This window comes from Mustela lutreola, chromosome 4, assembly GCF_030435805.1.
Source record: "Mustela lutreola isolate mMusLut2 chromosome 4, mMusLut2.pri, whole genome shotgun sequence".
Taxonomy (NCBI): Eukaryota; Metazoa; Chordata; class Mammalia; order Carnivora; family Mustelidae; genus Mustela; species Mustela lutreola.
Genome location: NC_081293.1, coordinates 155,282,819 through 155,310,024, shown reverse-complemented (window position 1 = coordinate 155,310,024; position 27,206 = coordinate 155,282,819). Strand labels below are relative to the sequence as shown.

At 41.8% G+C, this 27,206-nt stretch overlaps 1 protein-coding gene and 1 long non-coding RNA gene across 4 annotated transcripts in view; one reads left to right on the top strand and one right to left on the bottom strand.

The window, feature by feature from the left end:
* Nucleotides 1–18,558, top strand: part of CPVL (carboxypeptidase vitellogenic like) — a 130,197-nt gene extending 111,639 nt beyond the window's left edge. For all 3 annotated transcript variants that reach the window (XM_059171455.1, XM_059171456.1, XM_059171457.1), the window contains exon 13: nt 17,878–18,558. In XM_059171455.1, the coding sequence (XP_059027438.1) occupies nt 17,878–17,982 (105 nt within the window). In that variant the 3' untranslated portion in view covers nt 17,983–18,558. The remainder of the gene's footprint in view (nt 1–17,877) is intronic.
* On the bottom strand, nt 252–17,880 carry LOC131829559 (uncharacterized). Its single transcript, XR_009352908.1, has 2 exons — nt 15,732–17,880; nt 252–5,321 (listed from the first exon to the last, which is right to left on the bottom strand). It is a non-coding gene; the product is annotated as an uncharacterized LOC131829559 (long non-coding RNA).
* Nucleotides 18,559–27,206: the final 8,648 nt, after the last annotated feature.

Here is a 27,206-nt window from a genome sequence, read left to right as displayed (position 1 = left end):
ACACCATATAAGATTTCGTATCACTCGCTCTTTGTTGGCATAATATAAGCTTCCCCCTAAGCTCTCAATGAAATTATGTCTTCTGTCTGCATTAGAAAGATGGATCCAGCCTTGCTTTTTAATTCATATAAGATTCCAAGATGGAAACAGCAGAGTTTTCAGGAGAAAGAATGAAGAATTATCAGTAAATATTTCCCCCTTTCAGTTATATATTAACAGAATACTAATAGATCACTCCAAAACTCAGTGGCTTGACACAACAACAGTTTATTATTTCTCATCATATGTGGGTGGAATGGGCTTAACTCAGTGATTGTTCTGACTCACATGAGCTACATGAAGGCCATCCATGCAGCTGCATTCCGTGGGGAATATGGCAAAAGCTAGGACATCCGAGGTGGCCTTCTCTTCTCCAGTGCTCTCTCCATATGGCTGCAAACCATTCGGTGTCTTGGTCTGGGCTATGAAGCATGGCAGCTGGTCTCCCAAATTGAGAAGCAAAAGATGTCAGTCCTTTTAAGACCCAGGTTCAAAAGTCCCAGAATATTATTTCCATTGCATTCTTTTGGTCAAAGCCAATCACAGAGGAAGTTCACATTCCTCTTAATGGGAAGAATGGCAAAGAATTTGGTACCATTGTTAAACTTGCTACATTTTCCTAAAACAGTGTATCTATCTCCAAATATTCTTACTTTATTTGTCTGAGATAGGACCTGAGCATTAGGATATAAGCTTGTTAGGAAATTCTAATATGCATCCTATTTGGAGGAACCCAAAATTATGATTTCTTTTGCCCCTTTGTTGATGCCAGAATGGCTTTGGCTTCTAGGAACCCCATGTGGCTTATGTTTGGATAAACTTTCATTCTGATCCCTAAAGGCTGCTCTAAATCCTGACCTATTTTACTTCCTCCCAGGCCAACCAGAAACTTGAGAACATAGTTTCACTCTTAACAAACCAGCCATTGATCTGAAACATCACTTTTAGAAAAGTGTCCTCTAGTCAATAGTATCTACTGGTGGGGCTCTTATTCTGTAAAATCCTCAGCCAAAACCTTAAGCTAAATCTTAGACCTCAGTCTCTGCTGTGCATTGTTGGTTTACAAGTGGTCTTTGTTCTCTTGAAACACTGATAGACCATTGGTAATGCAGACTCCTAGAAAAACGCTTGTTATTTACTCAAAAGATTAGCTTCCTTTTCCCAGCTGACTTCTGTGCTGTACTGAAATAATGTGGTCCTCCCGGGCAAAGTCTTTAGATAGTAGCATGTCTTATGCTACTTTTCGGAAGTGATACAGCTAGATCCAGGAAGGTCTGCTATAAACATCATCCAGATCCATTCTCAGCGAAGACGGTGTCCACAAGCCATCTTGAATTTGTTTCTGGATATCAATTAATGATCAAATATTATGATAGATTGATATAATTAATATCATGTCGGCAAAAAAAAAATGCAGCTGTTTTACTGAGGAGTAACCTTAGTATTTTCATTAGGTGATTATTGGGTTCTTAAAAAAGGGTTCTTAACCTAGGGCAAGGGTCTGTGGATAGTATTCAGGGGGTCAGTGAACTTGGGGGGAAAATGCATTTTATTTTCACTAACCTCAAACTTAAATAGCTTTTCCTTCTGTTATGAATTTTTAAATTTAGCATTTCCTCCCATTATGAATGTAGGCCACAAACCACAGCTGCCTTAGCGGTATCTTTGACTCTGTCACCAATAGAAAGCAGAGATACTTTGATATCAAATACAAATGCCGTTGCAAATACCTTGAAACAGCATCACCATCACTGTTACTTTGAAATTACAGTAGTTCTCAAACCCACTGGTTGTTCTTATTGAATGTGTTTATAGAAAAGTACATATATTTTTATATCCAACTTTATTTTTTATGACTTTGTTAATTTCAATATAATGGGTTCATTTATAATCTGTAATATGTATATATAAATATATAAAATGTATTTTAAAACATTTTTCTGAGAAGTATCCATGGGTTACAGAAGACACCGTAGGGGTCCATAGCACCAAAAAGACCAAGAGCCTGTGCATTAGACAATTTGAATTATTGAAAATAATTTCTAGATCCTCCCCAACCCAAACCATAGACCGCCTTTAGCCTTTGGGGACCCCAGATTGAAAAGTTACAAATTTAGCTATCAAGTAGACTTGAATTTTCTCTCTAGTCTTATTACCTTGGCAATTCTAGCTCCTCCTCTCACCATCCTCAAGCAACGGAGTGTTGAGATTAAAAGACCGGATACTGTGCCAGACACTGCTCCAGTACTGGCTAGCTGTGTGACCTTGGGGAAGTCACTTGGCTTCTCCAAGAGGTTCTTCATCCGTGAAGTGGGGATAACATTAATACCTCTCTCTCTCATGAAGGGATTAGTTATTAGGATTCATTGAGATTATGGGTATCCGTGTATTACTTGACATTCTACGCGGCACCTAGTAAGCATGGAAGAAATATTTATTGCTGCTGCCTCTCTTAGCATTCATCTGTTTCCATAGTTTAAGATGTACTCCTCCTGTCTAACAGGATCCTTAATAGATACTATGTTTTTAGGTTAGGCCTCAACTAAATATTATTTATCAGAAAGGCCTAGAACTACAGCAATTGTTTCCAGTTGTAACTTCATAACAAAAAAACTGTCTTGGTGAGAGGCGGAGGAAACAGAGAACAAGGGGACATGTTCCACATTTTGCTACATGGTGGTCTAATAATAGTAAAGAAAAGTGGCTACATTGAGTAATGAGATGTTTCTAAAACATCAAGTCCCTTCTGGTTGAACAGTCATCTGAAACATCCCTGTTGACAACAAATGAAGCATCCAGCTTTTTTTGTTTTTGTCTTTTTTTTTTTTTTTTCCATTTACACTGAGCTTCTAATAACATATGGAAACAGGGAAGAAGAGGAATATAGGAGTTGAGAGTTAGAGAGTAAAAAACTATGCAGCAAAACAGAAACCCCAGTTGTTTGCCGAACTTTCTGCTCTTCTGCTGTCCAGCATGGAGATGTGGGTGTTTATTTTTGTTCCTAATATTTATTTTCTTATGCAGCAATCAGAGTCCCAAGGTTTAGATTCTGGCACTAGCCCTGTCTTCCTAGAGCTGCTTGCCAGGGGGGGACTTCCCATTTTTGCTTTTGTTTCCCTTTAATTGCTTCTCTGTATCCTCCCCACTTACTGTTTTAGACACATGGCCCATCTCATCAGTTCTGTGTTAGAAGAAAAGAGCATGACAGAGAACATGTTATATTTTTTTAAGATTCATTTTTTAAAATTTTGTTAGCAACTATAAGAGGTTTCTCTCTCTCTCTCTTTTTTTTAGTTAAAAATTGAATAACCAAAAAGTATGTATAGTACTTGTATGAGATAAAACAAACAATGATAAATGAACCCCTTTGTACTCACCCCTTTCTCTCATTGCCCCTGGAGGCGAACCACTGAACTGGATTTTGTTTTTATCATCCTTTTTTTTATTTCCTTAAGTAATAGTTTTACAGATATACATTTATATAAATATTTTACTTCTCATGTTTAATTTTCTATAAAAGGAATTATTCTGTATGGATTTTGTAATAACATGCTTTTGCCTCTGAGCAATGTTGAGATTTCATCCATGCTGATGGGTTCAGTTGTGCTGTTTCCTTTTTTGTTGCCATATAGTATTCCACTGCTTGATTCTGTCCCTCAGCCATTCCACCGCTGCTGGACATGTGGGTTGTTGCCAGTGTTTTGCTACCACAAATATTGCTTTTGTGAACATTCTTGCCTTCCTCGTACCCATGTCCAAGAGTTTGTCTAAGAATCATCCCTAGAAGTGGGACTGATGAGTTCATAGGGTTTGAGCATCTTCAGTTCCATCAGATCATGCCCAACTGTTTTCCAAACTGATTATAACCTTGCCAGTAATGTTTAAGAGATCAGAGTATTTCACTCTCTCACCAACTCTAGGACTTGCTTCTAGACTTTTTTCCCCGTGGAAAGGTGAAATTGAAGGGGAGGCTTAATGTCCTTTCCCATGTTGGCCATTCGTGATTTGTCTTCTTTCCCTCTTGCTGTATTTCCCATCTTCTCTGGCTGGCCTCAGATGGAAAGACTGTAGCTTCCACACAAAGCAAGCAGGTGGGATGGACGTGTCATGTCTAAGTCTTAGCACTGATTTGGTTAGGCAGATGTGTTTTTCTTTCTGAACGTCCTGTGCTGAGGTTGGCTATCAAAATATCCGGCTTAGGGGCACCTGTGCGGCTCAGTCTGTTAAATGTCTGCCTTTGGCACCGTCAGATCCCAGGGTCATGTCCATGTTGGTATCCCCACTCAGTTGGAGTCTCTTTCTTCCTTTGCCTCTGCCCGCTCCTGCTCTCTATGTCTCAGTCTCTCTCTTTTTCTCTTAATTAATTAATTAAAAAAAAATTTTTTAAATATCCAGCTGAAAAAAAAACAGGGAATTTAGTCCTCAGCACCTTTTCAGTTCAACTCACCAACAGTGGCTCAGTATAAAGAAGCAACTACTAAAACAGATTTCAGTTTATGCCTTGGATTGTAGTCAAGCCCTAGACCTAGATCAGGAGGAGAATCTGAATCTTTCCACAACACAACACAGGGACCCTCAACTTCCATCATTTTCCCACCAAAACAGCAAGGAAGTCAAGTTATTTAGCCAGGTGCTTTGCTGTGTGTCTTACCAGAAAATTAAGAAGAAGAAGAATTGGTAACTATTACTCACATCTGCTTTCTAAATCCTTCTCAGTGGGCTGATTTTATTCATTTCCTAGTGCTTGACAAAGAAACCACAAAGAACTACTTAAAGAGAAAAATACTGATTTTATATAAAGCAATAAAAAAAAATACAGCATTTTGAGGAAATTTTTAAAAAGAGGCTCCCCTACTTTATACATTCTAAAATGGGACTGTTTTTGCTTTTGTGATGTTTTAAGAAAAGTCCCAGGTTTTAGAAGATGCTATTCAAGAATGCTCTGTGTTTTAAGTTGTTGTGGTTTAAACTACTTCCTTTGACAATAGCTGGTCTTAACAAGTCCCCTTACTCTCCAATCTACTCTTCTCTCGGTGCTTTTGCCAAAACACAAGTCCGATCATGTTTTCTTGTTCGAATTCTCTCACTGACTCCCTGCTACTTCCAGAATAAAGTCTTCATTCCTTATTAGGTCCTTTCTGCTCTTCTGGCTGCCCAGAAAACTCCCATTTACCTTCAGGGATTACAATGACCTCTAAAGGGGTACCTGGCTGGCTGAGTCAGTAGAGTACGCCACTGTTGTTGGTCCCGAGTTCAAGGCCCACGTTGGGTGTAGAGATTACCTATAAATAAATAATAAATAAGTGAATAAATAAATCAAACTACCTCTAGGAAGCCCTTCTCCCAGAATACCTCATTCTGTGCATCTCTTTGTGCATGAACCACACTGGGGTTTCTCTTTCATTTAACTCTTTAATTGCTTTCCTCCCCTACTTGACACTGAGCTCCTTGAGGACAGGAATAACATCATTTATCTCTGTAGCAAACCCCCTTAGCACACTTCCCAACACTCAGTGAATGTCTGGTGAATGAAAATCAAATTGGCCCCCACCTTATACTGACACCCATCTGTGTGTGTATGTGTGTGTGTGTGTGTGTGTGTGTGTTTTAAAACCAGTACGTGGGTGGCTCAGTGGGTTAAGTGGCCACTCTTGGTTTCAGCTCAGCTCATGATCTCAAGGTTGTGGATCAAGCCCCGGGGTCAGACATCATATTCAGCGGGAGTCTCCTTGTTCATCTCCCTCTGCTCCTCCCCGCCTCTCGCAAATAAATAAATAAACAAATAAGATCTCTAAAAACAAAACAAAACTGCATTTCTCAAGGGATGCTGTGGTCGCTGACCCATCATACATACCAAAGTGTCTTCTAGGAAACAGACTAGGCGTGCTAAGATAATGAATAGTTCAAAGCAATTCCCTTCAAAGGAGAAAGGATGCATTGTTTGTGTCAGCTGAAGACGATTTCCTTCTGTGTTACACAGGAGAAGAAAGGAGAAATATTCTGGGAAATAAATTTATGGGAGGAGTTGTAGAAGTTTCATTATCTCAGGGGCTGATTAGAATGTCCCCTCCTTCAAAAAAAAAATCGACTTTTTAGCATTTGGGGTTCTTTTTCTTTAAAAAAAAAAAAAAAAAAACCCACACAGCTTGCTTCCTGAAAACAAAGGAAATAATAAACAATGGCAACTCCCAATTTTACTCTGATTATTTGCCAAGAGTCCTCTTAGTTCATGTGGTTCTATTTCATTAGAGAGGGCTGATTAGCATAAAAAGAATGCTTCTAAATTAAGCTACCCAAATATGCACTTAGTTAATACTCAGAGAGCTAATTTATTGTATTATTTAAAATATAAATTGGATAGCAAATCTATTTACTGAGGTATAACAGCTAGGCAATGATGCATAATTTTCTCTTAGCTGTTGAGTGGTTTTTAATAATCTATTGAAATTTAACAGAGAACCATTTCATTATGGGAAGTGAATAAATACTAAGAAGACTAACATTTAAAGTATTATCCACACATGGAGAATAGGTTTTAAAAATTAATGATATTTGAGGAACAAAAAGGGAATTGGGGTTTGCTTTTTAAACAGTAACATTTTGTTGTTTTAATTTGAAGTGTAACCAGATCCACAAAATTGCTTGTGGAAATGTTAAACAGAGCCCAGAAATAAACAAGGTGGAGGGTGGAGTGGGGCAGAGAAAGGGGCAGCGTGAAGGAACAAAATAAAGTTGTCTTAAGATACTGCCCCATTGTCAACTGGACCACGGGTACTATTTTTGCTTTGGACAGTCTTTGGCTTGGTAGTGAAAACTGTGTGCCTTGTTTTATTTCAACCAATGGCATCATGAAAATGTTGTGCCCAACATGAAATGTTGGCATGTCCTATGTCCTCAGTTCCTGGAACCTGGGGACATTATCAGTTCTGGAGTTCCCTGAAGCTGTGGGTCAGGAACACAGTTGAATCTAGACCCCCTCTCTGGTTAATAGCTGTCCCACGCAGACCAGCTTCAGAATGTCACAGGGGCTCTGATACAAACAGAAACATCCATGAATGTAGTGGTGTGGTCTTGAAACTCTTCCTGCCAATTACACTAGAATTTCTTTGGGGTAGGGGAGAGGCAGGAATGGAAGCAGGTAGCAGAACCTTCTCATCTTTCTGCAAATATTTGATACCTGGCCCATCTGATTTCCTGAGCCAAAATTTCAGAGAGAGAGGTTTTGGATCTTATAATTTACTGATCTGAATAGATGTTTCTTTGATTTATTTTGGGAGAGAGAAAGAATGCTCTAATGTTTCCTCTTTCCCCAAGAGAGCCAAAATGTCAGAGAACCGGGGTTGGGATGGTAAACTGGCGTGGGGGGGAGGGGAGACACTGATTTATAGTGTTTGCCAATTTCCGTGGTGTAAATACTCCCACCATGGCTGATTGCAAGCTACCAGCATGACACCACACTGAACGTGGAGTTGGGCAGCAATGTGCACAGTCCGCTCTCCTGGACCAGTTGCTGAGCTCCAGCACACAATGCTAGAGCCATTCCCCCACTGCTGTCTGCAGGAGGTAAAACTTGAGCAGGTTGGCCAGCTCTTGTCTCCCTGTTCCCCAGAAGACAATGACTCTAGGTCCTCACACTCCCAGCAGAGAGCATTTGCTGCTGTAACCCCTGCCCTCTCCTCCCAAAGAAAACTACAGACATATATTATACAGTTAAATATTGAGTTAAGAGTAATTAACAAACTGGATTTTGCTTTTTCCCTCTTTGTGGATTTTAAATATAAAGCTGGACATGGAGGAAGTAAAGTTTTGATTACTTCTTAACTGCATCAAATCCTGTGTTGCCAAGTGGGTTCTTAAAAGGGTGAAAAAGGCAGAACAGCTTTATGCCATTCTGCTAAGGCAAGTAAGGTCTTGCTTGCTTGACATTTCTGTGTGGGGAGACGGGGGTGTTTGGCATTGCAAGTGGTAAAAGCGGATGGAGGGAAAGAATGGGATGGATCATGGTGTTGGCAGGTTTAAGGGATAAAATTCACTGTAGACAGTTAAGTCAAGCATATTGACAGAAGTTTGAGCTCATATTCAATCTGCTTTCTTACTTTAATTGGACCTTTCCCGTGGGAAGGAAGAATTTATAGCATGGAAATAAAAAAAGAAGCCTGGAAGAGAAATAGTGTCCCTTGTAAACAATATAATTTTTCCTTCTAAAAAGTGTAGTACTATCTCTTATATTTATTAGTATTGTTGCTTCTGATCTTTCACAGCTCTTAAAGGGAAAAAATACTCCTTTGACAATAAAAAATGAAATAATAGTATGATGACTATTACTTGAGTGCTTAGTGTATGTCTATATGCATGTGGTGTGAGCTTATTATATATTTGTGAATTGAGTACCATCCAGTGGTTAATATGCATTTATCTCCTTGAATACATACAGAAAGTTACTCTTTTTTTAAAGATTTTATTCATTTATTTGAGGGAGAGAATAAGAGAGAGAGAGAAAGCATGAGAGAGGAGAGGGTCAGAGGAAGAAGCAGACTCCCCACTGAGCAGGGATTCCCAAAGCAGAATTCGATCACAGGACTCCAGGATGGTGACCCCAGCTGAAGGCAGTTGCCCAACCAACTGAGCCACCCAGGCACCCCAGAAAGTTAAATATTCTTAGGGCAACAAACCATCCTAGATTGCCTGGCACTTTTTCAGCTTTAGCACTGAAAATCCTGTATCCAGGAATCCCTCAGCTCAGGGAAAACTGGGACAATTTGTCACCCTAATTCTTACCTTCAGATGAGAAAACAGAAGCAGTTAAGTCCCTTTGCCAAAGTCACAGAGCTGGACTCAAACCCAGACCTCCCAAATCCTGACTTCATGCTTTTGACCACCATGCCGAATCACTTCCTACTACTGTGCTTTTAGGTTTCCAACAGCAATAATGATCAAGGGAAGAGAAGGCTATAACTTTAGTCATTCATATCAACCTTGCTGAAATTAACATATAGATTCTTGGAATTAATTGAGAAAAATTTTCCATAACTTTTTCTTTTTTTTAATCAGAGACATTCACAGAACGTTGAAACACCTAGCTGATTTAGTGAGATGAGGCTAAGAGATTTGATTGAAGGGTCTTCACCTCTCAGGCATTCATTTTGTATCTCTCTAAAAAGACGGTATATTATTTGATCAACAGATTTCTTCTAATTTAAAAGTTCCCTGATTGTCAGAAGTCTGTTTTTCATGTTGCACAGAAATGTCTGTGCTGTTGATTCTCATCCTTCTATTTTGTCTTTTCTTTTGGAGACATAATGCTTTTTCTTAAAACCAGTATGAGCTTATTGATGATACATTGTTTTATTATGTATCCTTTAATTTTATTCTTTATTTTAATTCTAGTAGAGTTAACATGCAGTGTTATATTAGTTTCAGGTGTACAATATAGTGTGATTCAACAATTTTATACAGTACTCAGTGCTCATCGTAAGTGTACTCTTTAACCCCCATCACATATTTCACCCATCCCCCCACCCACCTCCCCTCAGGTAACCACCAGTTCATTCTCAGTAGTTACGAGTCTGTTTCTTGGTTTGTCTCTCTCTTTCGTTTTTTCCCCTTTATTCCTTTGTTTCATTTCCTGAATTCCACCTATGAGTGAAATCATATGATATTTGTCTTTTTTTTTTTAAGATTTTATTTATTTGAGAGGGAGAGAGAGAGAGCTTGAGAGGGGAGGTCAGAGGGAGAAGCAGACTCCCCATGGAGCTGGGAGCCCAACGTGGGACTCGATCCTGGGGACTCCAGGATCATGACCTGAGCCGAGGGCAGTTGCTCAACCAACTGAACCACACAGGCACCTGGTATTTGTCTTTTTGACTGGCCTATTTCACTTAAATTATATTCTCTAGGTTCATCTATGCTGTTGCAAATGGCAAGAGTCCATTGTTTCTGATGACGACTAATATTTCATTGTGTGTGTGTGTGTGTGTGTGTGTGTGTGTGTGTGCGCGTGTATGTGTGTGAGTGAAGTACACACACACACATCTCCTCTAGCCATTCATCTGTCGATGGACACGAACCACTTCCATAGTTTGGCTGTTGTAAACAGTGCGGCTCTAAACATCAGGGTAATATCTGTCCTTTTAGAAACTACAGCACACATACTGACTTAAGAAAGTTGACTTCAAGTTAGTACATTTATCATTTCCCAGATGTGTGAGTACCTGACAGTACAATTTATGCCACCTTCTGTGCAACTGTCGCCTTTTTTTAAAACTTCTCTGTGGTTCATACTCCACAAGATGTTATTATTATTATTTACATTCTTTTTATTTACACATGTAAATTCTCAATTGCTCTTCATTCTCCTCCTTATTTTTGTGTATCTGTAGGGATGATCATCCTTTTTTTTTTTTTTTAAGATTTTATTTATTTATTTGTCAGAGACAGAGGGAGAGAGAGCGAGTGAGCACAGGCAGACAGAGAGGCAGGCAGAGGCAGAGGGAGAAGCAGGCTCCCTGCCGAGCAAGGATCCCGACGCGGGACTCGATCCCAGGACCCCAGGATCATGACCTGAGCCGAAGGCAGCTGCTTAACCAACTGAGCCACCCAGGCGTCCCATCCTTCTTTCTGAAGAACAATCTTCAAACGTTTCTTTACAGATCTGCTGGTATTCCTTTTTCCAGTTTTTTCCCCCCCTTGAAATACCTTTATGCAGTCATTTATGTGGGAATCCTAGGTGGCAGCTACTTCCTTTTAGAACTCAAAGGATACAGCAGCACCTGGGTGACTCTGTAATTTGAGCATTCAACTCTTAGTTTCTGCTCAGGTCATGATCTCTGGGTCATGAGGTCGAGTCCCACATTGGGCTCCACACTCAGCATGGAGGCTGCTTGAGATTCTCTCCCACTGCCCCTCCCTCTGCTCTCTCTCCCTAATAGTTAAATAAGTAAAATTTAAAAAAAAAAATACTCAAAAGATACAATTCCACTGTCTTCTAGCTTGCATTGTTTCTGTTACCTAGTCAGCTTTCTTGTTTCTTTTAAATTATTGAAAGTGCAGTTTCTTTTTCTGCCAACTTTTAGTATTTTCTTTCTGTCTCTGGTGTTAGCAGTATACCAAATTATGTGCCCAGATGTGGCTAGTTTTCTCTGGGTTTTTCCAGCTTAGGTCTATAGAACTTCTCAAAGCTGTGGCTTGACAACTTCTGTTGATTTGGGGGAGCTTTTAGTCATGATTTCTATATTTTACTATGTCTTTTGCACAATGCCTTCCTTATCTTCTAATTCTGGGACTCCAGTTAAACATAGTTAAATAATTTGTCATCCCATGGATTTTTTTTCTCTTTTCTGTGTTTTCCATAACATCTTAAATAATTTGTTCATAGTTATTTTAATTTTTTTTAAGATTTCATTTATTATTTGACAGAGAGACACAGAGAGAGGGAACACAAGCAGAGGGAGTGGGAGAAGGAGAACCAGGCTTCCCGCCAAGCAGGGAGCTCAATGCAGGGCTTGATCCCAGGACCCCTGGGATCAAGACCTGAACCAAAGGCAGATACTTAATGACTGAGCCACACAGGGGCCCTGATAGTTATTTTAAAACCTATACCCAATAACTCCAATATCTGGATTCCTGTGGTCTCTTTCTGTTGTCTGCTTTTTCCCTTGTTGTAGTCATTTGAGCTTATCTTTTGGCAACACTACTACATTTTACAGAATGCTGGGCAAAAATATAGGAAAATGATGTTATCTTCCTCCAAAAATGCTTTAATTTTTTCTGAAAGGCAGTTAACGTAGGGACAGATCAAGTGGCTTCAGTCCGGGGCTGACATGGTGATTTGGTCCTGGATTTCAGATTTGGGGAGGGTTAACCTGCTTCTGGTTTTCATTACTTCTAAGACCTTGTTTCCCATGGGTCTAAGAGAAAGCCTAAGGAGCCATGCCTCCTTGACAAGCCTGCAATTCCAAATTTTATCTTTGGTTTCTTCTGCATTTTCTTTTGTTTTTATTTTTTGGTCTCCCAAGCACTCTAAGCTCTGCTTAGCTGTTCATTCTTTTATCTGTCACTTTTTGCTGGACTTCTTGCCAAGAGAAGCTTAGAAATTGGTGAATTTCTCAAAGAGAGAAGGACAAAATGATCAGTTCACTTCTCTGTGATTCTCTTTTGTCCACACTCCTGGCCTCTCAGTTGGTTGCTTTCTGATACTTTCAAATAGCATTCCTTTTTTTAAATTCAGCTTTTAGTGTTGCGGGGGTGGGAGGAGTGGTTTGACACATGCTGTTGCTGTTGAGTCAAAGGTGGAAATCCCAAATTATGATATTGTTGCAACTGATTAGGTAAGATGGTATATCTTGAAAGCCCTGAGGGAACTAACTGTCAGGTAGCACCAAAGCTACTTATTGATAACTCTAGGGATATGTCCCACCATGATGGCTACATTTTGGTCAGCTAAAGCACCTTTCCCCCTCCTGTTCAAGAATGCTTTGCTACACTAGAAGTGCACACTGGTAACTCTCAAGTTTCCCCTATTTTGGGGAAGTTCAACCTTGATCAAAACCCAACTTTGGCTTTTGTAGGGGAAGGGGAGGTGGGGTTGTTGTTGTTACTGATTTTTTTTTTTTAATGGGTTGCCCCATTCTTTTTTAGGAGGTGGCTGCTAACAAGCTTTGGCTTATTTTTTTATTCTCATTCCCAAGTACCTTTTGTTTTTTTAGTATATTCTTTATTTGAGTGCATATTTATTCCATTTCTATGTGTGCTCAGTGTCTGAAAGCTAAAAGGTAAGATTTTATAAATATGAAATAAGATAAAAAATAATAAACTGACTTTAGTGTAAATCAGAAACTATAACAAGCAAGATTCTTTCCCTGTGTCTACATCATCATAGAGTGAAAAACAAGAACTATAAACCTATCCCATATTGTCCACCTTCCAAACCTGCCTCTTTCCTTCTTTCTCTGTTAATAGCACCACCCCTTGCAAAGCTGCCAATGTCAGAAGGCTGAAATGGGGGGGGATGTGTACATGTGCTGGGAGAACACTTGCGCTTTACCTTGCAGCTGATTAGTCCCTGATTTTATTGCTTCCACCCCAACATCCCTCTTCTCCTTCCCCTTCTCCCCATTTCTCCCAGACACCCACATCCTCTCTCACCTGAACAGCCGGCCTTCTAAGTCACCTCCCTGCCTCAGTATAATTTCCTCCAAATCAGCCCCCTCATTGTACATAACGTCATCTTTCTAGGATGCACATCTGAGCATATCACTGGCCTGCTTGAAACCCTCTTGGATACGTCTAGAATAGGCAACTCCGCAGAGACAGAAAGCAGCCTCCTGACTGCCGGGGGCACGCAGGGAGAGGAGAATAGGAAGAGACTGCTAATGGATATAGGGTTCCTTTTGGGGTGATGGAAACATTCTGCAACGAGATAGTGGTGATGGTTGCACCACACTGTGATTGTAGGAAATCCCACTGTTCAATTAAAAATGGTTAGAATGGTGATTTTAGGTTATGTGTATTTTAGCGCACACACACCCATCACCGCATCATATGGGGCATCGTATGGTCTCACTAGTAATCGTCTATTCAACCCTCCCTTTTCTTTCCTCTCTAACCCTCCATATGGGGAATGCTGTGCAGATTGTTGCTTGTTGTGGATGCTGTGTGGTTTTCACGCCCTGCTGCATTTGCAAGAGCATTTCCTCTGGGTGCCATGTGTCCCGACCCCACCCCACCCAGTACTGCTGCTGCTCCTCTAAGACCCCCACGAAGTCTCCCTGGACAAACCTACACCCACACTCCCAATGTGAATTTCCTTCTCCATCTTGTCACTGCTAATGGCACCACTGGGAGACCCTTGCTGCCCAGGTCCTTGTTTCCAGTTCCAGGGAGGATTGTATCTTTTTTTTTTTTTTTTAAGATTTTATTTATTTATTTGACAGAGATCACAAGTAGGCAGAGAGGCAGGTGGAGAGAGAGGAGAAAGGAAGAAGCAGGCTCCTCACTGAGCAGAGAGCCAATGCGGGGCTCGATCCCAGGACCCTGGGATCATAACCTGAGCTGAAGGCAGAGGCTTTAATCGACTGAGCCATCCAGGTGCCCCAGATTGTATCTTTTTCTAAAAAAAAATTAATAAATAAATAAAGTAGAATGAAGCTTTAAAGTGTTTGCATAACCCTTTTAAAATTCATGACACATCTGTGACCCTCTGGAACATCTGGAATGCATGAGTTTGGAGGTTTCAGCTCTCGTGTGGAAACATCCAACATACAGAGTTTCTGATGATGAGACCATTTCTATCCGGGGAGCCTTGAGATGAATCCTGTCACATTTAAATACAGAATCACAGACCTGTCACATTGTGTTATACACCTCTAAAAACCACGGAGTGGTTTGTGTCCTTGATTTGTGAGTGGTGAGCAGCTTGGCTATAAACAACAGGGTGGGTTTTTGTTGTTATTTTTCCCCCCACACTCACATATTTATTTGAGGTTAACATCGGTAAAATGCTGTCAATGTGCTAGGGGACATACTTTAGAATTTTGCTGTGTGTGCAAAAGACTTTGTTCCCAAATGAACTTTTCTTTCCAATCTTAATGACACCATTCATGATGTCATTTGATCATTACATATGGCAGCTCAGAACCAGACTGGCGGTGATGCAGGTTACCGAGAAGGAAAATTGTAACACCCAACCTTATCACCTCTTCTTCACCACTTGATTACTGTGGTCCTAGAATGTGTGTGTGTGTGTGTGTGTATACCAAGAAAGCGGATGATCAAGAGAAAATAGACTAAGGTGAGGCCATGAGTAGATGTCAAACAAATTTCTGTTTGTATTCTCCCATGATATAAATAGAGAATTGCCTGGTATGTCAAAGAATGGAAAAGGTTTTTCTGAACAGCAGTTGTCGGAGGGCAGTCTTTTCACCAACAGCATTAGCATCATCTTAGAATTGTTAGAAATGCAAGTTATCAGGCCCTGCCCTGGACCTTCAGTGCTGGAAGGTCTAGGGGTGAGACCCAGCATCTGTTCTAATGAGCTCAGGTGTTCTGATGCACATTCAAGTTTGAGAACCGCTGTTTTAAACAACTCCCTGAAACCAAGATTTCTTTTTTTTTTAAAGATTCTATTTACGTATTTGACACAGAGAGAGATAGAGAGCAGAGGCAGAAGGAGAAGCAGGTTCCTGCTGAGCAGGGAGCCCAATGTGGGGCTCGATCCCAGGGTCCTGGGATCATGACCTGAGTCCAAGGCAGATGCTTCACTGACTGAGCCACCCAGGTGCCCCCCGAGATTTCTTAATGCTAACATAGGAATACAGTGTTTTAGGGTAATTTGATACAAGCATTTTGACCCTGGATTTTGAATAGGGATAACTGTTGAAAGAATAATGACAGTGGCTAATATTTGTTGAGTACCATCTAGGCGCTATGCCATATGTTCCATGGACATTATTCCATGAATTGCTCCCATAATTCCCAACTATCCCAAGAGGTGATATTTTTTCTCTATTGTACAGTGAAGGCTCAGAGCAAGTAAGTGACTTGCCCAGGGTCATACAGCTTGCTGTGCCTCGAGTTGTGCTCCTGCGCTCTGAGTCTAGGCCCGGGCCATAAAGCACTATGTTACCCCCCCATTAGCTGCAGCTCTGGTCGGGGAGGCAGGATGACCGTTCGTTCGGCTCTTGGACTCAGCTTACCGCTGCTGTTCAGGAGCACTGCTGCCAGATTCATTTCCAGTGGAGGCAGCAGCTGGGTTTTGTCACAAACCCAACTTCCGTGAGTGTCCTCAGCTGAGCTGAAGTTGCACAGAATCACTCATCAGATTCCTGCCAGAGCCGGAGATTTGGATGGGAACCTACAGGAAGAGAATTGTAGCCTGGGATTGTGGGGGCAGCGAAAGTTCTTCTCTAGAGTCACATAAAGTGGCTGATATCACACATGTGTTTACTCTCAGCCTGTGGGTTTCCTGTCTACCATTTGCTTGTACGAAAATGGTAGATAGGCTCCACTGTCATGGCAGCAAGGCCCAAATGGCCATTGATGGCGTGCGGCATACACCAGGTGTTTCCAATTTTGTATGAGGGTTAAGTCCAATATCACATCTGTAATGGTGGTCCACTTCCCTCACTTGCCTCAGAGGGCTGTTGAGAGCCAGGCAAAATGTTCTATGACTAAGCCGGAAAGTTTGGTTCAAATGTAAAGAATTCTCATACAAATACTAGGATTTGAAAAAACAAAACAAAACAAAACAAAACAAAAAACACTGGTGTGTGCATCCAAAGCCAGGTCCCAGCTCATTCTCTGAGTAATAATTGTGTGACTTGGACAACCCTCCTAAGAGCTCCATATCACTCAGTCACCGAGGTTGGTATGAATGGAGCTCTCTGAAGTTAGTTGTGCAGTGTACAACTTGCGTAGCTGTGAGCTGCAAAGCAAAATTCACCTAATTGTCTTGATCCCACTTTCCTCACAGCAAGGTCATAAGATGCTGAGTGTTGGGGGTGGATTATTAATATATTAAATGCACTATGAAAATATATGTATACTTTTCTTCTGTCTCAGTTCCTTTCTGATCGAGGCAGGTAAAACTAGCTATGAAGGGCCTTGTTAAGGTGGCCTTTACCTGCTGATTTTGAGTTAGCAGCTAGAACTTACTGAATGTGATCCTTTTCCTGCCTATGTTCTCTCCCTTCATCCACTACTAACTCCTGCCCACTTTTCTGCATATGCCAGCAGACACAGCAGGCCATATCACTGTCTCCTGCAGGGGTTCTGCCAACACCGTGTCAGACACCGTGTCAGTTCTTTCCCTTTCTATTTGGAACGTTTGTTGAAACCAGAGACTTTCTGAATACAGAGACTAGTCCCCTCCACAGCCCCCCCGACCCTTCCTCCGCATTTTCCACCCCCATCGGTAGGACACCAAGCACAAGAGTCTGAACTTACCTTAACTCTAGGTATTTCAGAATACTTTATATATCTTGTTAGGTGTCACAGGTACCACTGCTATCCAAACTCAGTAAGTCCACACTTAACACAAGTGCGTTTCACTGTGTGTTAATTTTACAATTACAAAATCTGAGGGAAGTGGACTGATACCCATTTTTGACTTTAAAACGTGTCAAAAAAAAAATAGGATGGATAGTGTGAGAAAATGAGTAAAGTGCGTGTTAATGAGAGAATCAAAGTCGTAAGTCTATGAAATTCTTTCAGATTTACTCTATGTTTGAATATTCTTCATCATAAAATGTTGGGAAAAGAGAATGTTCTAATTCTGTGCTACTCAAAAAAAAATGGCCTTTTAAAAATTTGGGTGTCAAGGATTTCTTGTGTTTGTTTTTTTAATTTTTTGGAGCATCAAAATATCCCCTGTATTAATGGCCAAGACTAAGATGGCAGGTAGAGCTCAATGTAAGGGCCACGTGGCTCAGACAGAAGAGGAAGTTGGGTAGATTCCTCTCCCCAGTTGGGAGGCAGAGGTGGCCCCAGGTTAGGTCTTCACACCTCAGGGGCTCACCAGGTTAGAATAACAGACAGCACGTGCTAGCAGACAGCTCACTCCCAAAAGAAAAAAGACACTTTTCAAGTTCCATACGTGTGAAAGATGAACACAACTTTGTGTTAAGTTAAATAACCGCGCAACAATAAACCTCTCCTACCTTAAAGGGCCTATTATTAAAGCTATCAACACTTAGACAATCAGCGTATTCAAAGGCATGGATTGATAGGATATGTTCTATAGTTCATGGAAGCTCTAATAATACTTTAATCTGAACTAAAACTTTCCATTCATATAGAACATCCATTTCTCTAAAATTTTAACTTTTCTTTTTCTTCTCCAAGGTAATTGTTCGCGGTGGAGGACACATTTTACCCTATGACCAGCCTCTGAGAACTTTTGACATGATTAATCGATTCATTTTCAATAGAGGATGGGATCCTTATTGATGGATAAGCTGCTTTCCTAAAAGAAAAAACATTGCGGGGAGGGGGGGGGTGTTAATCTTTGAGAAGAAAATTTTCAAAATGGAAACTGTCATAGAAATAAGAAAATTATCTTTTTATTGCTTTAAAATGTTTCTCATCAATAAAAATTATCCTTGAAACAAGGAAGGTTCTCCTTTGGGGAAGAGATGGTTCATGACCAAATTAACTTTAAGAAAATGCTACTCGTGCATCAGAATGACCTCTTAACTTAATGGATGGGGAGAATGGATTCTGAGACTCTGTTTCAGAGAGAAGCGGATACATGGAAGGTTGAAGTTTTGAATAGGAATTTTTGATTCCTTCTAAGCGCAAAGTGCAGTAAGTGAATAAAGTTATAACAGCACCTTGCTCTGTAAATAACAAAAGCTTTTTCATCGTATACACATCTAAGTGTTTGGTAAGTGTACTGGGTAAGAGCATCTAATTATCACAGGTGCGGCCATAAGAGTGGTGGGCTCGACTTTGGAATGTGGAGAGTCGTAGCAAGAAAGGTAGCTTGGAACTCTTTGAAATAAAAATCTTTTTTTTTTTTTTTAAGATTTTATTTATTTATTTGACAGAGAAAAAGAGATCACAAGTAGGCAGAGATTCAGGAGGAAGCAGGCTCCCTGCTGAGCAGAGAATCGGATGCGGGGCTCGATCTCCTACTGAGCAGAGAATCCGATGCGGGGCTCGATCTCAGGACCCTGAGATCATGACCTGAGCTGAAGGCAGCGGCTTAATCCACTGAGCCACCCAGATGCCCCGAAATAGAAATCTTATATATAAAAGTAATAATGTACCAAGGAGATACACAGAGGTTCCTACTCTAAGAACACACCACATCTTTGTCTTTTCTTTGTTTTTTGCTTTCTCATTTTTCAGGGTGTTGGCTCATCTCAGGGGCACACATTTATCAGACAGCCTGCAGGCTGCATTACTTACCAGCCATTTTAAATTTGGGTTTTAAATCCTGTACATCTTTAAGCTAAATAAGGAACAAGCTAGTTTTGTATAATTGTCGGAATATCACAAAAATTTGACATAATCTGGCATCAAAATACATACATTTATAAATAGGCATACATTAGTAATTTTCCAACTAAAATGTCACATCTTGGTCCATCTCTCCTGTTTATGCAACATGTGCTCTCATCTCTGAAATTCCCCAGCACGTTTGGCTTTTTCAACATCATTTCTCTCTCACATTACCCCTGTATGAATTGGCTCACTGGAGAACTAAATTTGAAAAGTCAAAACCTGTTCTTGCTGCAAATATTTTGGGTTGTTTTAATTTCTCATTTTGTGCCTGATTTCATTCAAGTTTGTGATCTCCCTTTTTTTTTTTTAATAGCTATCTTTCACTGTGCCCCTGTACCACCAGACATCAAACCAAACACTGATCGAAACCATTTTAATTATTGCAGAGAAGCTAGGAGGAGTGTGCAGAGTTTTGCATATAGCCCCACCTGCCATTTAAATTGTTGCATTTGGTCCCAAAAATATGCAGTGGAAAGGGCACCAGCTGTGGTTGGGAAAGCAGGAGTTCAGTGCCCTGGGTGGCCTACATGCCCTGGACGTTTTGGGGCAAGTCACTTCACTGTCCTAGCTTCCTGAAGTCTCCAAGAAGACAGCTGGGAGAGACTTCTGACGTTCCTTTCAGTTTGTGTCTCGTTGTACTAGTATCTGTTTCACAAGGGCACCCGGACATGACATAGTCAGACATGATACATTCGATCTTCATTATTCATAGATTCCATATTTGTATCATCTACTCACTAAAACTTATTTGTAACTCCCAAATCAGTGCTTGCTCACTTGTGTGGTCATTCGTGAATGTGTGCCATGATGAAAACCATGAGTTGCCCAATATGTACATTTTCAGCTATGGCCAAACAGGTGTTCTTTTGTGGTCTGTTTAATGCCACATTTTTCTGCATTTTTGTGATTTTTGTTGATGCTTTTGCTATTTAAAAGGCTCCTAGGCACAGTGCTGAAATGCTGTCCGGAGTTCCTCAATGCAAGGGGGCTATGGTGTGCCTTATGAAGAAAGTACACCCATTAGAGAGTCTTCATTCGAGCACAAGTTACAGTGCTGTTGGCCATGAATTCAACATTAATAAAGTAACGTTATGTATTTTATAAGGTTTCTTTAAACCGAAACACACGTGGGGCATCTGGGCAGCTCAGTTCGTTAAGCACACGACTCTTGGTTTCAGCTCAGGTCATGATCTCAGCGTTGTGACACAGAGCCCTGTTTGCGGCACTGCCCTCAGCAAGGAGTCTGCTTAGGATTCTCTCTCCCTCTCCCTCTGCCCCTCCCCTCGCTCGTGCTCTCTCTCTCTCTCAAATAAATAAATAAAATCCTTAAACAGAAACACACATAAAACAAAGTTATGTACTAACTGGTAGACAAAAATCTTGTGACCAGAGGCCAGTAGGAACCACATCCTGTACTTCCCTTACAAGCAATGGTTCAGAATTCACTAATTGAGTATTTAGGGAGATGTTATAGAAGAGAACGAGAGGAAACAAAGAGATTCGACTGTATTTATGGAACACCTAGAGTAGGGACCCACACAAAATAATATAGCTCAATAAATGGAAGTTCTAGATATTGTCCTGGTTATCATCTTGCTGCCCCAGGCATAGGGCGGTGGGAAATATTGGGGGACAACCTGCCAGGTCTTCCCAGAGCAACCCTCGCTGACTCTGCTGAGGGTCCCATGGAGACTCAACTGGCAGGTATTTTACTTCAAAAGGGAGGGAGGAATAGTTTAGAGACTAAAGGAAATCAAGTTTTTTAATTTACTTGGAGAGAGTTCTTTGTGTAGAGAATCTTCGTGTGGGGTACACACCTTCCATGGAACACTCAAGACAATCCATTAAGATGCCCTCTCTTGATCCAAGCAGGAGACAGCCTGTTGTCCCATGTGGCTGCCATTACTGTGGGCAACTTCCTCACAGTGAGCGAGGTACAGGAAGGAGATGGGAGGGACCTTCTCATGGCTCTGGGTCCAGCCCATTGCCAGTTGGAACATTCATGCTTATAGGATACTATCAGTGGGATTGATTTCATAAAAAGAAAGCCTTCAACTAGCATCCTTACAGCGCTTTGCCATGCAATGGGGGATGGCCAGGTCAGCCTCAGGTACCACACTGGTCACCTCATACCAGTGTGTTTAAGGGAGCTGTAGAACCTGGGAACGAGTCATGCATTCTTTCTTCAACAAAATGGTAAGTGTTGCAGACGACCTGTCATTTTCCATCATGGCAAGTGGCTATTGTTACCACGTCACCTAGCACATTTTTAAAAAATAAACACACAAAAATATATACATATATACATACACAGAGTAAACTCACAATCTGTCCTTTCAAGGCTGAAGTGGCACTTTAACAATCAGTGAGAAAGTCACTTCTTTCCAAAAGAAATTCAACCTATGGCAAGAATATTTTGAAAACAGGTGTTTGGAAATGTTTCCATTACTTTGTTGCACATGACAAAGAACAAAAACCTTAAGTCAAGGAAAGTTTCAACAAACTCTTTGCACAAAAGATAGGATTGAAAAATGAGTTTGGGGAGTTAATAAAACTCATCTCATGAGGTATTTTTCCATTTTTGGATCTCTATATCTCCCTCTGTAAAGTGTCTTCTTCAACTCTGATGGACTTCGAAACCAAGTGTCAAAGCGAAGTTAACATAGTCAAAGTCTGGTTAGACTTTGAACTGCTGTATCACAAAAGGGTGACCCAAGATTTTTTGAATATGACAAAGTATATGCAACACACTGATCCTGTTAAAAATATTAACAGTAATGTTTTAGAAAGCAAAAGTACTTTGTACTACTAAAAATCAAATACAGCTTTCAAAAATTAAGTATGTAAAATTTCATCTTTATCATTTTAAAATTTCTATTTTGATTACTATTTTATAATGTCAATGTTATTAATACAGTAGTGGTATGATTATACTCTGTAAATGAATGAATAATTACAATTTTTGTTATGCCTCCAGCAGTTTATAAATGATGGTATGATACATAAAGATTTGGAGAGCTCTTGGGCGCCTGGGTGGCTCAGTGACTGAAGCTTCTGCCTTCGGCTCAGGTCATGATCTCAGGGTCCTGGGATCGAGCCCCAAATCAGGCTCTCTGCTTAGCAGGCTCCCTGAGCAAGGAGCTCAGGGAGCTCCTCAGCAGGTAGCCTGCTTCCCCCTCTCTCTCTCTGCCTGCCTCTCTGCCTCCTTGTGATCTCAGTCTGTAAAATAAATAAATAAAAATCTTAAAAAAAAAAAAATTTGGAGAGCGCTGTTTAAGAGGACAGAAAAAGTCTGCATTTGACAGTGGCCTTGAACTATGTACCCATTTGGCTAAGTCAAAAAAGCTAGACATGTGGGGGGCTTGGGGGGGGGGGCAACACAGTCCATTAAGAGTGGACTCTTGGTTTCAGCTCAGCTGGTGATCTTTCTTGAGCTTGGTCCCAGCAGGGAGTCTGCTGAAGCCTCTCTCTCTCTCCTCTTCTGCCCTTCCCCCCACCCTAACCCATTCATTCTCTAAAAATAAATTAATATATATTTTTTTAAAAGTACAGCACAGAACAAAACAGCATGCTTTCATTTGTAAGAGAGGAAGGAACGGAAATTAAATAAACAAATAAGAGAAGGAGGAAGGGAGGGGAAAGAAACACAGAAGTTTTGTGAACGGTAAGTGCCTCTGGAAAGAGAAGTAAGAAACTAACAACAGGAGGGGAGGAAGGACTGGTTGTCTGTGGTGGGTGTGAGGAATACTTAGGATTTTTATAAAATTTTCTGCTTGTGGTACATATATATAAATGTGTGTGTATATATAGAACTGGCCCCACAATCTCAGGGAAAGACTTGCCCTTTGGGTCATTTTGCTGTGGAGGCAGAGCCCTCAGAGAGGTCCCGATGGACTCAATCTGTTCAGCAAAATCCCAGGAGTGTTCAGGTTTCCTGGGCAGCCTGACAGGTGAGTGAGGAAGGTGCCAGAAATATATGCAAAGGGAGGGTTGGGGAAGGTAAAAGAGGGAGCCTGGCTGAGACCAGAGAAAGCTGAAATCTGCAGAACCTGGAATCAGGAACAAAGTCAGCCACTGCTCTCCCCAGCCCCCCCATGCAGAAAGCAGGGCTGCCGGGCAAGGAAGGCGTGCTGAACGCTGTGGCGGCCTTGTGCTTAGGTGGGGAGCAGAGGGTGAGTTCATTTGACCTTGGGGTTGCAATCGTGGGGAGGCAGAAAAGCACTTCTGTTGCAGTGGGCTTGACTACCAGGAGACCCATGGGGCAGGTCTGCAACGCCCAGCCTTGACCCTTGAGAAGTGGTTCCCGAATGGCAAAACAGGGGTCTGTTTGAGCTGTGCATACCTAATTCTGTGAAATCAGATGTAATAACAGCTATCCTTTCTAAGCCCCTAAAATGCACCAGAGGTTCACCAAGACATCACCAGGGAAATGGCTTCCCCCTTCCATAATGAGGTCATGCCCCTCATGGATGCAAAGAGACTGGCTGAATTTCCAAAGCCATTGGCAGGCCGGTCCAGATTCAAACCCAGGTGTCTCTCCCTCAGCTCCATCCTCTCTCCATGGAGGAGACACACTCCCTCCTGATCCCCAGCTTCTTTCTCAACTGATGAAGGTGAGTGTCAGTGACAGGTGAGGTCAGGAAGTCTGAATCCTCAAAAATTTCCTTTAGGGGTGCCCGGGTATCTCCGTTAGTTCAGCGCAGGCCTTGGACTCAGGTCATGATTTCAGGGTCCTGGCATCAAGCCCCACATCGGGTTCCCTGCTCAGCGGGGGGGGGCCTGTTTCTTCCTCTGCCTCTGCTGCTCCTCCTGATTGTGCTCCCTCCCTCTTTCTCTCTAGCTCTGTCAAATAAATAAATAAAATCTTTTAAAAATATAAAAATAAGCAAAAACGTGCTTTACTCTGAAAATTGTATAAACGAAATCCTTGGCCATATCTTGAGGCAGTATCCGCTCCACCAAAGAGGAACTAACATAAACTTAAAGTATGATTCTTTGAAAAGTACTGAGCTGTCATTTAATTATTTACTGATGTGCAGTTCTTCAACCGTCTTTTCCCTTGCCACCAAAAACAGGACAGATAAAGGCCCGACACCAAGGACAGAGCCTGTGACCAAAAGCTTGACTTGAGCCCTGATTTATTTTGGAAAGTCCAGTGTCATCTCCTTCTCTACGAATGGCAAGCCCCCCCACTCATGTGGCTGATGATAGACGGGCCGTGGCTGTGTCTGTTTTGGTGCCATTGAAACCGCTGATTCCAAAGCTCAGAAACCACTACTTGCTGAGCTCCTGATGTAAGGATGACTCGGGGAGGCCCGCCCCACGCCACCATCACACAGGAGGTGTGCGGCCCGGGGACGAGAACACGGCAACCCCCACAGATACTTACTGTTCTTGCACACTGTAATGGTTCCTGCTATTAGAATTCTGAAGATTTAAAAAACATTCAGAAAACCAACCTGGAAGGGATTGATTTTGTTGCCCCTAAGACAACAAGCCTGGAATTGAAAGCAGACTGTTGTGATGTACATCCGCTCAACCCCAAGAAAAGACATCTGCTCAATCATTTTCAAGGGATTTTTGGCAACTTCAGGAGCATGACGTGGTGCTGTCTGCATTCCCCCTGGGCCCTGTGCAATCGAGGAGGAGAGAGCAGGCCTGTGGTTGCTGTTCAGATGGATTTAACAGGAAAATTCATTGCATCTAGCCAGATCTTTGGGGGCAAATATTATTCTTTTTCTTAAACCTTTAAGTTTTAAATTGTTCATTGCAAAGATTAAGTAAATCCTCCTCTCCCCAGTCCTACACTGTACATAGTGGTGACCACTGATGACTCATCCCAGGCCAAGGGAGAGTGGGCTACCTTGAACTCAGTGCCATCAAGGCTGCACCCAATGGGGGGAGACAATTACACCCCCCCCCCCAAAAAAAAACCCCAGAGTATCGTTACTGGAAGAAAGGGGGCCTGGATGCTGGGAAGCCGAGAACCAAAAAAATGCCCACCTTATGCAGAAGTCAATACTCAGTAGAAAGATTAAAACCAGCCCCTACATTTTGACATGCAGTGGGAATACATGCTGATAATCTTCCTAAAATCCCAATGAATATTTGTAATCAAAATTTACATGCACATGTAGTTACTTTTTTTTTTTTTTTTTTAAATTTGAGAGAAAGATTGAGAGGGAGAATGAGAGAAGAGAAGGTCAGAGGGAGAAGCAGACTCCCCATGGAGCTGGGAGCCCGATGTGGGACTCAATCCCGGGACTCCGGGATCATAACCTGAGCCGAAGGCAGTTGCTTAACCAACTGAGCCACCCACGCAGCCCTCTAGTAACTTTTTTTAAAGATTTTATTTATTTATTTATTAGAGAGGGAGCAGCAGAGAGAGAGGGAGGAAGCAGGCTCCCCACTGAGCAAGGAGTCCAATGTGGGGCTCGATCCCAGAACCCTGAGATCATGACCTGAGCCGAAAGCAGACGCTTAACCAACTGAGCTATCCAGGCACCCAGCACATCTAGTAACTTTTGCTGATACTTTATTTTTATTATGTGACTCAAAGGGAGAAAGGGAAATAATAGGCTGAGAGAACCAAGGACAGGGGAGGTGGGGTTTTGTCTTAAGGGATTAGGAAAATGCAGATACCCATATCAGCATTATGAACAGAAATGCCCCTGAATCCCTGGCCCACACACGCTCACAAACTTATATTAGAATATACCCTATTAGACCTCTGTACAACAGGTCCTGGGTGGTGAAGATACTGAGACAAATTTGGCCCAATTCCCCGCCCCTGCAAATAGAGGCAAAGTGGGTGACTACTGCACATGTGACCATAATCCCAGAGCACCAAGTACTCTAACAGAGGAAAGCACAAAGCCCTTTGAGGGTGGAGAAAAGGGAGTGGCTACTTCTGGGGAGAAGGAGTTTTCCACACTGAGGGGGGTGGGGGCAGAGGTAAGGCTGGAGGGTTTCCTCAGAGGCAGAGGCCTGGAGAATAAGGGTTAAGTGCCAGGGGATGGTGAGGGTCCTGCTTCTGCCTTCTCTCCTCCCATCTGTAACCTCCCAACTCTGATAATTCAATGATTTTGTTGCAAAATCTGAGTTCTCAAATGCCTAGCCTAAACTTCTGTAAGAGAGGAAATAAAAGGACTGATTCCCATAATCAACTGATATAAACAAACCCCTAACAACCATACTTTAGTTTTCCCATCTTATGTCTGTGGAATCAGGGAAAGATCTAGAAGGCTGCCTCCGTGTAAGTCCATCCGTCAAGCGGCTTTGGTGGCAAGCAAGATGCCATTTCTTTATTAAAATCCCCGCACGCAGCATGGTAACATCTCCCAATTCCCATTTACCCAATTCCCATCTCCCCTGGGAAGAGAAACATCCTGTCAGATCATTTTGAAATGGCCCCATAGTGTGACTCACTGGAGGCAAATGCCAAAGGCTTTGGGGCAAAAATAAACAAAAGTGAAAAAATATGTGCATTCTAACAAAAAAAAAAAAAAAAAAAGGCTTAGAGTGACACTGCACTAGAAAATTGAACTTATCTTGGACAGGCCGGAGGGAATAGTGGAGAGAGATCTGACTTAGTCAAGTGAAGTAGTTTACTCAGGGTGAAATTTCACCAGCATGTACTTTCCCAGGTTACAAAGGACAGAGGAAAAGGGACCCCTGCGAAGGCACAGCTCCCTCTTATATACCCCTTCTGCCCCTGAAAATCTTCACATTTGTTAGGCTACAACCTGAACAGTTCCTTAAGCTCTAGTTTCTTACATATTGAGAAATGCAATTCTCTTTTGATCCCATAAGTAAACCAAGCTCTGTGTAGCTTCACTTCTAGAACAACCTCTTCCTTTGCTGGATGGTCAGAGAGAAGACAAAGAGGCTCCAGCCCAGGGAGCCTGCGATTCTGACCCCCCAATTCCCAATGATCGGTGATTCAGTTTTTCACTAGACACTTCTCTGCCCATGGGCCGGAATAGAGGCAAGGTTGATAGTCACATACGCAACTTGGAAACATTACAAAGATGAGAACTTGCTTAATAACCCTATGTTATTAGGATCTCCCCAGGTATGAATATTGAACTCAGGTGGTGGCTCAGTGGGTTGAGCCTCTGCCTTCAGCTCAGGTCATGATCCCAAGGTCCTGGGATCGAGCCCTG